Source organism: Ascidiella aspersa, chromosome 8 (genome assembly GCF_963924565.1).
Source record: "Ascidiella aspersa chromosome 8, kaAscAspe10.2, whole genome shotgun sequence".
Lineage (NCBI taxonomy): Eukaryota > Metazoa > Chordata > Ascidiacea > Phlebobranchia > Ascidiidae > Ascidiella > Ascidiella aspersa.
The window spans coordinates 22,988,635-23,004,156 of NC_139454.1; the positions used below are offsets into that span (position 1 = coordinate 22,988,635).

At 36.1% G+C, this 15,522-nt stretch overlaps 2 protein-coding genes across 3 annotated transcripts in view; both read right to left on the reverse strand.

Moving 5' to 3' along the window:
- The window catches only part of LOC146136919 (protein YIPF5-like), a 48,882-nt gene that overhangs the window by 31,717 nt on the left and 1,643 nt on the right, over positions 1-15,522 (reverse strand). The window contains exon 4 of one of the 2 annotated variants that reach the window (XR_014501582.1): positions 14,080-15,407. Coding sequence is in view for 1 of the 2 variants with exons in the window: in XM_083395529.1 (XP_083251655.1) it covers positions 15,245-15,407 (163 nt within the window). In the remaining variant the exon portion in view is untranslated. Of the gene's footprint in view, positions 1-14,073; positions 15,408-15,522 lie in introns of those variants that run through there. The other variant, XM_083395529.1, reaches the window with a different exon arrangement.
- LOC146136923 (uncharacterized) lies at positions 473-10,786 on the reverse strand. Its single transcript, XM_083396286.1, has 8 exons — positions 10,629-10,786; positions 9,762-9,920; positions 8,697-8,889; positions 7,171-7,345; positions 6,554-6,656; positions 4,706-4,862; positions 3,671-3,840; positions 473-683 (listed from the first exon to the last, which is right to left on the reverse strand). The coding sequence occupies exons 1-8, from the start codon at positions 10,784-10,786 to the stop codon at positions 572-574; spliced, it is 1,227 nt and encodes a 408-aa protein (XP_083252412.1). The 3' UTR covers positions 473-571.

Below are 15,522 nucleotides of genomic sequence, written 5' to 3' on the forward strand. Positions count from 1 at the left end.
GCATTGAAATCTTCAGGCGACTGTTATTAGGGTTTAGCTTTCGATTTTTAGTAGCGTTAGCTCACGTGAAGTTAGTTTGAGCTGAGGCGAGACGTCACACAAACCACAATAAACCGTTGCCCTTTGAACCGCCCCGCCCCCGACACACCCCATTCAAGAACAGTTTTTGCTAGTCGATTTGTTTTCGTTAGCTTCTCGTAAAGAAGTGGCCGGCAAACGTTTTGTACCTTTTTTTCAGAGTTATTGAAAGCCCATATGATACTCACCGTACAATAGCAATATTACTATGTTAAATAAAAACGTGCATGAACTAGATATATTTAGGCGATAACTGCATTTTATAGGGAGTTTAAGTCCACATAGCGTTAGACTGCGGACACCAAAAAATGGTGAAATACTACACGGCGCCTTGATGCCGAAAACACTGCCATTGCATCGTGTAAAACATACTATAACTAAAAAATCACGTTAACCTAAGTAAAGTTGGCTAAAATACAGTCTTAATTTTCCCAGTCAATGTTTTAACACGCGGGCACGATTTGTTTATTTTTGGAGTGTTATTTATTTCATTTCACTGATTCGCAATGTTGGGGCTTTTCTGGTTTTTGCTCTGAAGCTCGGTTATTCTCTTTTCCTTGGCCTTATTTTCTTCCTTCAGCTTCTGAATGTGCTCGGCAAGAAAACTGCATAAAAACGTTTTTTTCTTGTTTAAGGTATTTTGTTTCGCAAAGCAGTGTTCGTGACTTGACTTAAGTTACTGTTTACAAATGACTTGACTTGCCGAGTTTACTTTTTAAGTCTGAGTTTTACTTTTAATAACTTAACGGGTAGTTTTTATGACAAGGTTTCAATTGAATGGAATTTGACGTCGTTTATTCAAAAATACTTGCTTGGATTTAAGTTATTTTACCTATGACTTGACTGGGACTTGCAACGTGTTGCTCACAAGAATATTAAAAGTGACAGCTGATCATTAAAAAAATGCAAGAGGTCTTAAAAAGTTCGGGAGCAACTGCAGCCCACTAGCCTGGAACGTGAAATTAAGTATTAAAACAAAATTAACATAAAACGTGTAGGTTGTGGGGTGCAGTTGTTTAACTAAAAGGTAGTTACGACACATTTTTTCATACATAGCAAGCACGAGTGTTTTGTTGCGTAACTTGAGTTTTCCTTATGGGGATTCCCACGACCTTTTTTCCCACGGTTCGCACGCTATAATATTACCAACAAACTTTTTCAGCCAAGTCACGCCACTATTAAGTGGCAATAACCTGCTATAGCGAACATCCAAAGCGACGAACCGTGTCAAAACAGCCAATCACACCAGTTTACGGAATCAGGCGATTGTAACGCCCCCCTCACGCCACTTTGAGTTTAGCTCGTTGGTATGCATTACGACACTGTGGAATCCCCAAAATTGCCAGACAAAACGCTCCTGTCAACACTTTCTTTAGTTTTGCCCTGACCTTCAAACAAACGAAGCGTAACCTTGTAATCCCAGGGGTTTTTCAACTTTTTTACCGCGGACCCCTAAAATTTTCTGTTATATCGCGTGGACCACTGTAGGCAAAATAATTTCAAAAATGACGTCATAAATTGACGTCACAGTACAATAGACTTGATCCAAAAATGTGAAAGTGAAATGGATTCTAAATGCATTCAGTGCAAACCCGTTTTGTTTTTAAATAAATTGTTTTTTTGAAATTTGATTACTTCTTAAATATACACTAATATTTAAATTAGGCCTTCATGGACCCCCTAAAACTAGTTCGCGGACCCCCAAAGCGTCCATGGACCCCAGTTTAAGAACCCCCGTTGTAAGCACTGTACACCACCGAGCCTCAATAAACCAAACCATCTATTGTAAACTGTGTAAACTTACATCTGTGTTCACAAAATTCTAGTAATACTCCATCCGATAAGTATGACTTCTAGATATTGAGGTCTTGGACAATGCACTAATTCGACTTAACAAATCTGCATAAGAAGATTAAATTTAATAATAATTGACCCACCCGACCCAAACGCTACCCAGCACCCTAACCCAAATAATGTGCGTATATTTAAACGCCCAGGCCCCAATTCATCAATGTGTGACGTAGCAATTCTATAAACCCTGGATGAGAGTTTGGGCTTTTTTCTCAGCCTTCAAATAATTATACTAAATCGACGAACATTTTTTGGGTTAGGGTGCTGGTTAGCGCTTGGGTTCGGGAGGGTCAAGTATTATTAATTCTCACATTTTTTTTGTGTAAATTTTCAGCGAATATTTTCATTTTATTTATACCGGGAGTTTACCAAAAGGTCCATGCATCACCTCAAGGTGGATCGGGTGACAGTAAACAGTTCAGCTTTGGGATTTTGCACCCACCTGCTCGCCAATGCGAGTGCAAGTCAATGAATAACACCTATACTAGCCAACGGATCTTAAATTTTTTAACGCCGAGCCCCCCAAAAAGTGTTGGTTCTCGTGAATCGCAGGCCATTTTATCAGAGTGGCTTTATTATTAAAAAAAAGCCTTAAAAAAGCTGCTGTTTTCCGTTCTGACTCTGGTGCAAGTATAACTGTACATCAAAGGGGTCAACGGACCCCAGTTTAAAAAACCCTGTGCTATACCGAGTGCCTTATTCGATATCAAACATCGAATTTTGTTGTCAGACATAATGGCGGTCTTAGGTGATCAAATTTTTGCGTAAACAGCTTATACTATCCAAGCTACGAAAGAAAATTGAACAAACGCGTCCCACTTGTAAAAGGTCCTTTACAATAAACCCACGTATTAACCCAGGTGATCTATAACTTTCTAGTTACAATAGGAAATAGTGACTTTGCAAAGCATCTGATTTGTTTGATAACGTTGACTGAGTTAGGACGGAAAATCGCAGACCGCGTGCCAACCTTTAGTCGAAGGGTGTTATTTCGCCGGATAAGCGTTGATTGTACAAAGTACAGACTCCGCTGACTGGTGTGTGCGAATTTTAATTCGATAAACCTTGTATATTGCCATTTTTTGCCATTTTGCCCAAGAGACTTATTTAAAGTCCATTCAATTCGAAATAATTACTTAAGTGCACTAAAGTGTTAATAAGTTAAGTCTTTGTCGTTACAAAAAGTCTTTGAAAAAAACTAAATAAATATTAGCCAAATTTTTGAATGAAAGCAACCCCATAACTTGGGCCTAAATCAAGATATTTATCAGAAGTCTAAAATTAAGTCTAGCCCGTTTGCCCAAGAGATTTACATCAGGTCAAGTCATCTAAAAATAGTTACTTAAGTGCGCTAAAGTCTTAGGCGAAGTCGTTGTCATTGACAAAAGTCTTTAGAGCACTGGTAATAACCCAGCTAGAAAAAAACAAAAGCAATGCACGGATCTGCATTTTTCGGCATGTTCCTTCTGAAGCGATTTGAAAAAAATTTGCCTAATGAAAACATTTCATTTCAACCCCAACGATTTGTTCAAAAGACTTAAGCCAAGTCAAGTTATTTTGCCCAAAAGACTCAAATCGACTTTTGTCAAAAAAAGACTTTTGTCAAGTAAATTCAAAATAGTTACTTAAGTGCACTAAAGTCTTACTTCAGGTCTTTGTCATTTTTGTCATTGACGAAAGTTGTTTAAATTTGGTAATACGTACCCCAATTAGAAAAAAGTCCTAAAACCAATACACGAACCTGCATTTTTCGGCATGTTCCTTCTGTAGTGATTTGAGGGCCGACATGGCCGATCTCCGGTCTGACACCTTGCGGTTTTCAGACCCCCCACTACTGCCCTCGCTCGACGACTTTGTGGTGACCTTGGCAGCGGCGTGCGACTGTCTCGCTTGAGTGGACGGCGATTCGTGCTAAAAACGTGAAGGGCGTTACAACAGAAATGGGGATGTCCGATAGTTAATATCTCATTCCGATAACCGATACTTTGAGCAGTAGGTATCGCGAACCGATTCGATACCAAATGACGTCATTACTCTCTAACAAGCAAAAAATTGCGATGTGCAAAGCTAATGATTTTTAGGTGTTGAGCTGAAATTTGCTAAAAATTGCGCTAGAATGTCTATTAATCGTTTATTTTAAACAGGTTAGTTTAATGAAAATTTGTCTTCGAAGGTAAAAAAACACTCTAGGTTAGATCCCCAAACATAGCAGAAACGCACAAATTAATTTGGTATCGGTGCCAAGAGTATCGGGCGAGTAGCGATACTGTCAATTGGCATAAGGTATCGGCTCCGATCCGATATTATTAGACTTCCCTAAACAGGAGTAGGCTATTGACTTAGTCCTATGAGAATTCTGTTTTACATGTATGAAAACACAGGGGGGCTTCGAATGCTGAGTTCGAAATTCGATCTGTTTTTATTTGCGTAAGCAATGTGACTTTGCAACACAAACTGCTACTTTTGTCGTTTTAATCATTCTCAAATTAAAATGCCTATCTATTAAAACGCTTGTTTTTCTTGCGCTTTGTTTTTTTTTCTTTTAATTTTAAATCAAGTAATTCTAAGGCGACAACTCAAACACAGGCGACTTGAGTTATGGACAAAGGGCGACGTACCGCAGAATAACTGTCGGAATAAACGAACTGTTGTTTATATTTTCAAGCCAAGCAATTCTAAGGCAAAAATAAAAAAATAAAAATTAAAATTAACAAAATTAAAAATTGAAAAAAAATTACTAAAAATTAAAACAAAATTGAAAAAAAATACGACGTACCACAGACGAAGTGTCGGCAAACTTGATCGGAATAGGAGAGACTTGTTCTTTCGCGTGGATCCGCGAGATGTCCAGATCAGGAGGAATTGCTCTTCCCCCCACCTTCTTTGGAGTCGAGTAGAGACGCGAGGATGTGGATCTTTCCTCGGATGTGAAACTGCACCAAAGCGATGGAGTTAGCATTTTAATTTGTTCGTGATAGTTTCGTTTTTTTAATTTTGAAGTTGGGTTTTAAGATTCGGCAAACCTGATTTAAACAAGGATGTATTTGTAGCATGGCTCTAAAAAGACTTTTTGCAATGACTTAAGTTCAGGTCATTTGTGAAATGACTTCAGTCCAAATCAAGTTTCTTGCAGAAAAGTAACAAGTCAAGCTCCTGTGAGACATTATTAAAGTAAGTCAACACCATGTCAAGTTATCAATATAGAAAACGTTCAACTATTACAATTGGCAAACAATTTTCCGGGCAAATAACTCAATTAAGCAAACTGCTTTATGTGCAAAAATTGAGAGATAAATAACTCAATTGAAAAAAAAAAATGTTTGATAAAAATGCGTAATTTAAACTTAAGTCATCTGACTAAACAAAGTCCAAGTCCAATCCTTATAGTTTAAAATAAGTCAAAATAAGACATTTTAAAATAGGGACTTAACTGCCCTTAAGGCAAATCTGGGACGCGAGTTACAGCATTCGCTGCAGGTTTACCCTTGATTGTACGACAATTGTTATTTGCAGTTATTTTTTCGACACATTCCGCCCATTCTAGACGCTTTCCTTTCACCTACATTTAAGCACGAGCAAAACTTTTAAAAGTGTTAAAACAGAATTGCTGATTAAAGAATACTTACACAAATCCCCATGATTTTTAATACCCAAACGTTTTGTGACTCATTAAACTGAGTTCTGTTTGAAACTGTCAAGTATATTGTCGATTCATATTAACATCCCACATATGTCTTAATAAAAATTTCAAAATGTCCTACAGTTCAAAAATACATGTAGGTTATTGTTGTTTATTTAAATTTTTAGTTTTTATTCTTCTAGCATATTTACGTTTTCGTTTTTCACAGAATATTTCGTTTTAAAACTTTCATTAATTTTGGTAAATCTTCGCAATTATTCTTATTTCGTTCGTTTATTAAAGCAAATATGCCCTGATGAGGTGTTGTGCATTGAAAATACGTCTGCTGCGGTTTTTATGTTGTATGACTCATACATTAAAGTTCATCTAGTATTAAAAAAATATGGGTTTGGAACGCGTGGGAACGGAGCTTCCACGCTCTTTTTAAACTTAGCTTTTTCAAACATGTTACCTTTTAACGCCAGCTAAGTGTTTATTCGAAAGTTATAAAAGACAAAAAAAAATCCAACCATATTCTGTCTGGGAGCCTGAATCGAAACACACTTGTTGGTTTTAAGGTTTCCGTTAGCATTACTACGCCACGACCACAGTTTAAACCGAAATTCAAAATTTGCTTTCTTTGAAACGAGAAACTTTAAAGCATAATGGTTTGAGGTTGCAGTAAGACGTACGAAGAATATCAAAGCTCATAACAGAAGTTGTTAGCATTTTAAACGTTTCGAATAACTCTTTATTTATTTGTAACATCAATAAAGAGTTATTTTGAAACGTACAAAATGTTATCTACTTCTGTATGGGCTTTAATATACTTAGTACCTAAAACGTGAAACTTTCATAAATTTTTGATCACGTGTACAATCCATAGTGACGTCATGAATTTGTTCCCGCGCGTTTCACAACCACACCACTTAGGCTGTTTGATTAAGTTTATTGCATTTGTGAATCGATACTACAGCGTACGAATAAAGAGTCTACAAATCCTACTTCGGGTTTGGGGTCGTGGACCTTGAGGCGCCGAAGATGTGCGATTTTCTGTCGTTCAACGCCCGAACCATCTCTTCCAGTATTTCGAGCTCCATCTGCGTCTCTGTAGGGTGTATAAAAATTATTAGGTGATTTTTCTTTAGCTCATTGTGATTTATGTTTAATAGAGCTGCTGAGTTGAAGTCGGACTCGGGACGCGACAGAGTCGTTTCTTTTTGCTGGAGTCGGACTCGGGACTCGAGTCGTAAAACTACCGATTCCCGATTCCGACGTGCGCAGTATCAAATTTTGAAACTGATATGCTCGCAACCTGTAATTTGTAAACGTGTAATAGCAAATAGTGAAACATTTTCCAACTGTGTGTTGTGGGTGGATCGGTTCTGTGACAAATCTATGAGTGGATTGCATAATATCCACCTTAGTTTAGTTACGTAAAAGCACAAAAATCCGGAACCAACTAATTCTCGGCAATAATCTTTTGATTATACATGCAAACTTTCTGGTAAGTAAATTACTTATAAAAAAAAGAAAAAAATGAAGAAATAATAAAAAGAGAAAAGACGAAAGAGAAAATGGCAGGAGTCAGCTGCTCCATGAAGACTCAGCTCCAAGCTCACCTGAAACGTCTTGCTCACAATCGTAGATCTTCTTCTTTTGTTCGGCGTTTTCTTCCCGGAGCTGGGAGTTAAGGAGAAGAAGGGACTCCCGCTCCGACTCACTGCTCCGGATCGCCTCGTCGCTTGTCTTCATTTCGTTGTGAACTTCCGAGATGTAGCGGTTCATTTTGGCGATCTGGAACAAAAGAATACAGTTAGTGAGATAACACTGGGGAACAATTTTTTTTTCATTTTTTGTTGCACTACATTTTTCAACTGTCCCTTGATGGATTTTTGCCCTGATTCCAAATCTGAAGTCAGATTTTCTCTACAATACATGCTATAGTTTTTATGCAATTTGAAAATTTGATTTTATAAAAGCGTATTTGTTGATGCCTATAAATCGATATCATCTTGAGTAAGACGTTTCAATACAAACTTGTATCATCTTTATTTAAGGTGACTGAGAACTAAATCAAACCATCACTGGAAAAAATGTTTGCATTTTTTTGGAGTGCGAACAAGTTTTATTTTACAAGATTTTGAGAGCGAATTATCTTTTTCAATTAAATCCAAAGGAAATCTTTTCTGATTTTTTGATAAACTTATGTATTTTTTTACGTATTAGGCCTACTTCTCTCGTGAAATTACATTTGTCAAAATGTATCACTCGCCTTATGTTAAAGCCAGTTATAAGTAAATTGCTAAAACCAGAGAGTTAGATCCCCAGGACTCCAAAACTTAGTCTGTTATGAATATATGGAGTTTGAAATTAACTTTTAAACCCAAATTTTCAGCAAATATTAAAATTAGACAGTTCTTTCAAAGTAACTTTTAGAAAACAGTAATCAAAAATAGCAGGCGAGATTGGTAAATGTCCTTCTGGCTCAAAATGTACATTCCAAGTTGGGTTACGCACTATTTTCGGAAAGTTAACCTCGATTTATTTTATTTGCTGGGAAATACAGGTGTTGTGAGGGGGGAATCAGATCCAAAACTATATTTTTTACTAATTTTTACTTTGTAAATACAAAAGGTTTTCGCGCTTTTTTGCCCAAATCCAATCTAAGCCCAATCCAATCTAATGGTGCGAAGCGCGAAAAAACTTTATATAAAAAGGTATGTGACGCATTAGGCACATAAAAGAGACTCGTATATTGCTCGAAATACTTCAATAAAAGATACCCACACACAACGGCTTACATCGGTAGGACACCGAAAGCAATCGCAAACTCACCGAATTTTTTGATCAGTGATGCAAGCAAGGCATGCTAGAAAACAACTAGCTCGCAGTGAAGTTCGAACTCACGACCTCCGACCAAACCGGGACCTTTGGCTCAGAGAGTAGCGAGTCGAGAAACAACAATGTGCCATTGCATGCTACAGTTGTTTTCTAGCCTGCCTTGCTTGCATCTTTGATAAACCTGTTTGGTAAGTCTGCGATGGTTTTCGATGCAGTATTGCTCGAAATAATAGAAGTTTTAGGGGTCATGACTTGATGCCCCTCTGGATTCGTCTCTGCTAATCATAAACTTTATTTACGTTACCTGCATTTCCAAATCGACGCATCTTGTCCTGCATTTCGCTTCATTATCCCTTTCCTCGGTCAGCTGATCAATCTCCTTCTTCTGGTCATGAGTGAGTGAACGTAGGGAATCGATGTCGTACGTCAGCTGATCGACTTCTTGCTCTTTACGCGTCAGCAGCTCTCGAAGGTGCTGCTCCGATCGGTAGCGCCGTCTAGCGGTAAATGTTTTTTTTTCCGGAATAATGAACGACCTGTCTACTCTAAATTCGCCTATTGTAGGTGGCTCTATAAAGTTGGCTCTAAAGTCAGAAAACCGTTGTAGTAGGCTATTTAAGTGGTCATGGCAACTAATATTTCAATTAGGCCTTAGTGGACTCCCAAGGGGTCAATGGATCCCAGTTTAAGAACCCCTGTTCTACACATAGGGTGGCTTTATAAATTTGGTCGTGAAATTGAAGTGTTCATGGCATGGTACATATATATAGTGTTTACAAAAAGCTATACCTTGGTCTCAAATAAATAATCCAATTTTATTGAAAAATATGAAATGAAAACTTTTAATTTAAACCAAGTTATGTGACACAACGACTTGGGTCCAAGCAAAGTCATTCACAAATGGGTTAAGTCAAGTCATTGACTCAAGTTATTACAACACTGTTACATTGTAATATTGACAAACCTTTCTATACAACCTTGCTTTATCAGGTCAAAGTAAGCAAAATGGCAACAAATTACACAGTTCAAAAATAAGTACACACAAATATGTGTTTCAAGCGCTTCTGAAGCTGCTTTTCGACCAACGATTATGGCTAACGTATCGAATGTTAAGTTGTCTCTCGACTCGTTCCTCTCTGATTCTGTGTAGCTCGGTCTGTAGAGCGGCGCTCCTGGTATGATTGGAGGCCGTGAGTTCGAATCTCACTGCAGGCTAGTTGTTTTTCTAGCCTGGTCTTGGTTTTCAACATTAAATGACAGATTCGGTTAGTCTGCGATGGCTTACGGTGTACAAATTACATGGTATTATAATTTTAGAAAGAAAGGCCCCAAACACATATTGAAAGTCCCAAATAATTTTATTCCAAACCTTGTTTCCTCTTCAGTTCGTTCCTTGTAGTCCCTCCACTCGCTCAGCAAGCCGTCGATCCTCTTTGACGCTTCCCCGCGGATATTTTTCGCCCGATCGGACAGCTGATAGCGTCCGCTAGGTGTCACGCTGGCAGTGTTGTCGTAAGAGTAGCGTTTCCTAAAGAAGGCATTATTTTTACCTGTTAAGTCTTTAAACCGTCCAGACTCCAGAGCATACGTTGAATTTAAACCAGACACTGATAAATGTTGAAAAACAAAAAAATGCATTTGTATTGTCTTAGTAGTAGTTTTTAAATAAACCTCGTAAGTCAACCCAAAGAGATTATAATAAATAATCTCTTTGACTCAACCCAAGTGGTAAAAGTAAACTATTATAAAATGTTAAATTGCAAACATTCTGGTAAGTAACCTAGGCTGCGTATTACAGAGCTTTTTGTCAGACAAATAATTTTTTATTAAACAAAGTTTTCAGACATATATATATATAAGTAAACAAACAATTGAAAATCCTAATTTGGGTATCGCTTTGGTAAATTAAATCTTGTAAAGCCTACTACATAAAAGGTTTAAAGATTTCACAACATGCAAAATAAATAACCTGATTAAAAAAATGTGTGTTCAGCTATTCAAGGTATAGGCAAGGTGTAATTTTGTTTCAGCACTGTAGCTAATAATTTACGCAAAAACAGTAAAAGAATTCCCCAAACACTCAATTGATTTTTTTTCCTTTTTGCCCACCAATTGGTAGTTTTTGTCAATCTGACAAAGCGTTGCCGTTATGATGTGCTTATAACATAAAACATCAAAGCGAGCATAATTAATCAATCCTGCATGAATGCCTAAAGTAATGGCTCGATTTAAAAACCTGCTTGATGGTGGTCTTGGTGCCCCAAAAGACGACTCCATTGACACTCCAGCACGCAAATGGCACTCGGTTTCGCCAAAGAGCCGTTCGCTGTCCAAACGCAGCTCTCTTAGCTTGTCTTTTAGTTGGTGGTTCTTTTCTCGAAGTCCTGAAAGCATAATCTCCCCCTAATTCTGCCCATTAACGTTTTTTTACCCTTAGTTTTCTGTTCAGTTATACTTTCGCAAATGCGTAGCCCAAATACTTTGTGATAAACAATGGGCATTGTGACAGCGGATTGACAGTAGTAGACTTTCAATACATATTTTTAGACCGGACGAAAATGTTTGTAAAATCGATTCTTATCATCCATGCGTTATGTAGGCTGCTTTTTCTTGCCTGAATATAATGGGTGCAGCCCTGACCACCATAGCAGGTAAGATTAGTAAACAAATTTTCCTAATACATCTTCCTAAACACCGAATTTGTTTTATTGCTTTAAAAATTGAAAATACCATATGGAGATATTGTTTAAGAAAGTAAAAAAAAAGGAATTTGCCGCGCAGAAATAAATATTAATGACGAGAAAGCCTAACGTTGTGAAATAACAGACTCTTAAAAGTATAAAATTCTGTTTTTTTTTGCATTGCTATATCCATAGTTTAAAGGCGAAATTTTGTTCGTTTTATTTAAATTATCTGTTTTATAAGAGACAAATTGGCATATCTTTGGCAGATTGTTGTACAAGCTGTTGTTTGGTGCAAGGGGATTATGCCCTTAAAGTTCAGCACGGAAATAAAGTGGGCCAGTTAGAAGCGGAACACTACCAGCGGCTCGCCCAAATGAGTAGCCAGTTTCTAGCCGACCAGCGATTAAGTAAGTATTTTTTAAAGAAATTTAAAGTTAGGGACAGAATAAGCGTTTTACTTTGCTAAAAAAATCACAACTTTCCAGTTTTAAAACTTAGATTGGAATTAGATTTAATGATTTAGGGTACTAGCAATAACAACTAAAATTTAACTGGAGAATGTAAAAAAAAATTTATATCATATTTAAAAAAATTATAATCAAGTAGAATAAAATTGCAATTGTTTAAAACTTGTTTAGTTAGGAACTGATAATAAACGCCGTGCATATGTACAGCAAGAGTAACAATTAGATACGAACTAAAATTATACACACGCGAAATAATATAACGTAGACCAGAATTATCCAAGTCCCGCTAACACGTTTGTATTATTTACATTTGCAGGCGAGAGTCGTCGAGCAAGTATAAATAGTTGGAATTCCACAGTTGGGTGAGTTTATAGGCCTATATGTTGTTAGTGTTGCAGACAAGTTCTTTATAAGTTGCTGAAATAACTTACTTTGAACAAACAACGTTCAACAATTACTACAGTGGAGCATAGTGGTTAGGTTACAAGTTGTAGTAGGACGTAGTAAGAATATCAAAGCCAATAAGTACCGGTACCGTAGGTATCATTTTAAACGTTTGAAATAATACCTACGTCCAGTGTTGTTATAGTCATGTCATTTTGAACTGACTTCAGTCCCATTCAAGTCTTGTGTAAAATAATTAAAGTCCGAATCAAGTCTTTTTTTAGTAATTAACAAATTAAGCCATAATTAGATCAAGCCATTGCAAGTCAAGACCTTGTCCAAAAAATTAAACGTTAAAGTTTTAAAATTGGTAAATTCGTCCGTTATGCACAATAACCCAACATAAATATAGACCAAAACGCAACATATATCAAGCAAATAGCTTTATGTGCAAAACTTAAGACAAATAACCTAATTTTGTAAAGATGATTAATGAAAACACTTTATTTCAACCCAAGTCATTGGTCAAAAAAGTCAATTCAAGTAATTTTGCCTTAATGACTTCAGTTAAGTCAAGTCATTTGAAAATAGTGACCTAAGTCAAGTAATTGACTCATTTGTTGTTTTCACTTACGAATAGATCAGCAAGTAATTGAATTAAGTTATTACAATAACACTGCCTACTTCTGTATGAAATTAGGACAGTGTTTCCCAGCCTTTTTGTGGTCAGGGGTGTAAATTACTACAAGTAAAATCGTCTGTCTATTTTACTTATAGCCAATATTCAATTTAAGTGGTTTGCTTAATGTCCTTTTGTCTGAAAGACTTAAATCAAGTCATTTGACAATAATGACTTAAGTTAATTCATAGAGAACGGTGGAATACCGAATATCGGCGGTCACCACTTTTATACGCATTTTTAAGTTGTTCGTTCTCGACTGCTGACTCCCAAAATATTTCGCGCAGAAATATCAGCAGTTCCGAGCTTCCGCGTCGTGAAAGAAGGGTGAGCATCGCAAGCGACGAATACACTGAACGCTTCATCTACGATTCCACCCAGGTATGAAAGAAAGGCGATTTTTCAACGAACAAACCGACACTTTTTTTGTGTGTAATTTGGATCGCATTCAAAATTATTTAAACTGTATTGTTTTATAACAAAAGGTGGCCTCTAATTTCTACATATTTCAGTGTTGAGTTTAGATAATTACCCATAATTATGCCGTGCCTGCACTAACAAACCGACACCTTTTCTCAGTGGGCATTTACAGTCAACACCAAACCCTTTTGATGACGTAAATTGACTGGAATTCACTTTCTATTTTTCGGACTAGTAATTGCACTTGGAATTAAGTTTAGAAAACGACTCATAAATGCTTTAAATGCATTGTTGATAAAGTTGGGACACCTTAGTTACTTGTTTTATGAATTGTTATGTTTTGATAGTTTCTATGTAAATTAATGCTCATAAATAATAAAAAATGTGTTTTTTGACAGTTAGGTACTCTAGTCAAAGTTACCGATTTCGACTTAAGCTTGTCCCGTTGCAAATTTGAAACATTCAATTTAAAGCCTCACATGTGAATCGTAAATAGGAATAACATAGGATCGATACTTTTAGGTACTTTATACTTTTAGATAAATGATTGTTTGCCATTTTTGCTTCTGGCATTGATAGTACATTAAAATGTCATTATACCAAACTAACATGTTCAGTGAAACTTAATGTGTTGTAAACAAGTCATTTGTGAAACAACTAAAGTCCAAGACAAGTCTTTTTGAAAAATACCAAGTCCAGTCATTTTTAAGTCTAAACACTCATAACAAAATAAACGTTAAAAGTTTTTGGCTAACTCGTCCTATTTGGAGCAATACGTCAACCTAAAAATAAGAAAAAACAACAAACAGCAATATGATTATTTTTCGTGCAACACAATTACATAATGTTAAAGTCATTTGACTCAATGAAGTCCAAGTTAAGTCCTTTATCCAAAAGAATTAAGTTAAGTCAAGTCATTTGAAAATCAATGACTTAATTCATTAGGCCACCGCAAAACGTCATTGGTAAATGCCTAATGTTTTTTTTAGTAGTGACAAACTAAGACTATTTCTTTATATATATAGATGAAACTCAAAAACACATAGTTTAAACTTTTTTTATTTCTCTCTATAAGCCTGTGACAGGAACGCGGAGTAAAGAAGTGGCACAGGCAAGAAACTAGAAAAAACACCAAGTGCTACAGTTTGAAAGTGGAAAAAGGTTTAGTTTGGGAAAACATATTTTGTGTTACAGCGCAACAATAAATTCAATCATCGTTTGCGATTCTGTAGCTTCAATAATTATTAATTTAAAACTTTGTTAATAATAGGCAAAGTTAGAATAGGAATATTTACATAGAGTTACTGGAAAACATATATTGCACAGGTATGGCAAATAAAATCAATTTGTATTCCCTCGGCTCTGTTGTATTACGGTTTTGGGTTATATATTGATTTTTTAAAAGCCTGCTTAACAATCCAATATATTTTAGAATAAATCAGTGCAAAATTTGTATATTTTATGAATAGTATTTTTCTGAATTTAAGGTGGCACTGTTTAACTTTCATCCAATTTTTTACAAAAGCTGTTAAAGAGGGAGAAACACAGAATGAAAGGGTAACAAAGTTACGAACAAACTATTGGTATATTGACAGCAAAGACTAAATCAATTTGATCCAAAAGCACCTGAAACGTCCTCAGTGTTTAAACTGTAAGCACTTATAACAACAGAGAGTAGGTCTCCAAACAGGGTTGCCACACAATTTTATGATTCAAAGGTATTTTAGAAAAAGTTTGTAGGTTTGTTAAAGAACCAAAATTAGGTTGTTTAACGTTTTTTTGAATATAATTCGACAACCAAACAGTATAAATGTCATGGTTAACACAATTAAAAAACTATTATTTTTACCTGGCACATAATTTGAGCTTAACATAACATAAATTTAAAGGCTATTCCAAGACTTTTGGAAAAACATTAAGTCAATCAATTAAAAAAAAATTAAAAAAAGAGTTCAAAGGCTTGGTGGCAACCCTGACTATCTACAAGTTATCTACAGCTCCGTTGGCAGAACTTTAAAAGGCAGCTCCCGATTCGTGGACATATTTAGCATATCTGCCAGGTTTTCATTCCCCGAAAACATCTTACACAATTAACTCAAAGTCATATAATACCTGTACCTAAAAGAAACTCATAAATATGGAAATCTATAACATGCCCTAAAACTCAATACAAACAGTTTGCTTCCAGCATGGTTGCTGCTGATTGCAATATGGCTCTTCAAAATACAGTGAGGAGGGCAAAAACGCCGTACAGCAAAGCACAAGGATACGCAATCAAAAGCTGCTGCGACTCCATTTCAAAACCGCACACAAATAACTTTGATGCGGAAAGGCTGCACCAGGATACCGTCAAGAAGGATAAAATGATGCCCAAGACACCTCTAGAAATACAATTTAAAACAGGATTTTAAATGCAATATTGTGTTTGATTAGTATCAAAATAAATCTAAGGCAAAGTTTATAGGAAAAAATTTGCAAAACCTACAGAAGTATTAC

Coding starts and splice junctions, on each gene's coding strand:
- LOC146136923 (XM_083396286.1), bottom strand. CDS start 10,786: ATGCTTTCAGGACTTCGAGAAAAGAACCACCAACTAAAAGACAAGCTA. Junction 9,921..10,628: donor CCAAGACCACCATCAAGCAG/GTTTTTAAATCG, acceptor TGCCTTCTTTAG/GAAACGCTACTCTTACGACA. Junction 6,657..7,170: donor TTGTGAGCAAGACGTTTCAG/GTGAGCTTGGAG, acceptor TACACCCTACAG/AGACGCAGATGGAGCTCGAA.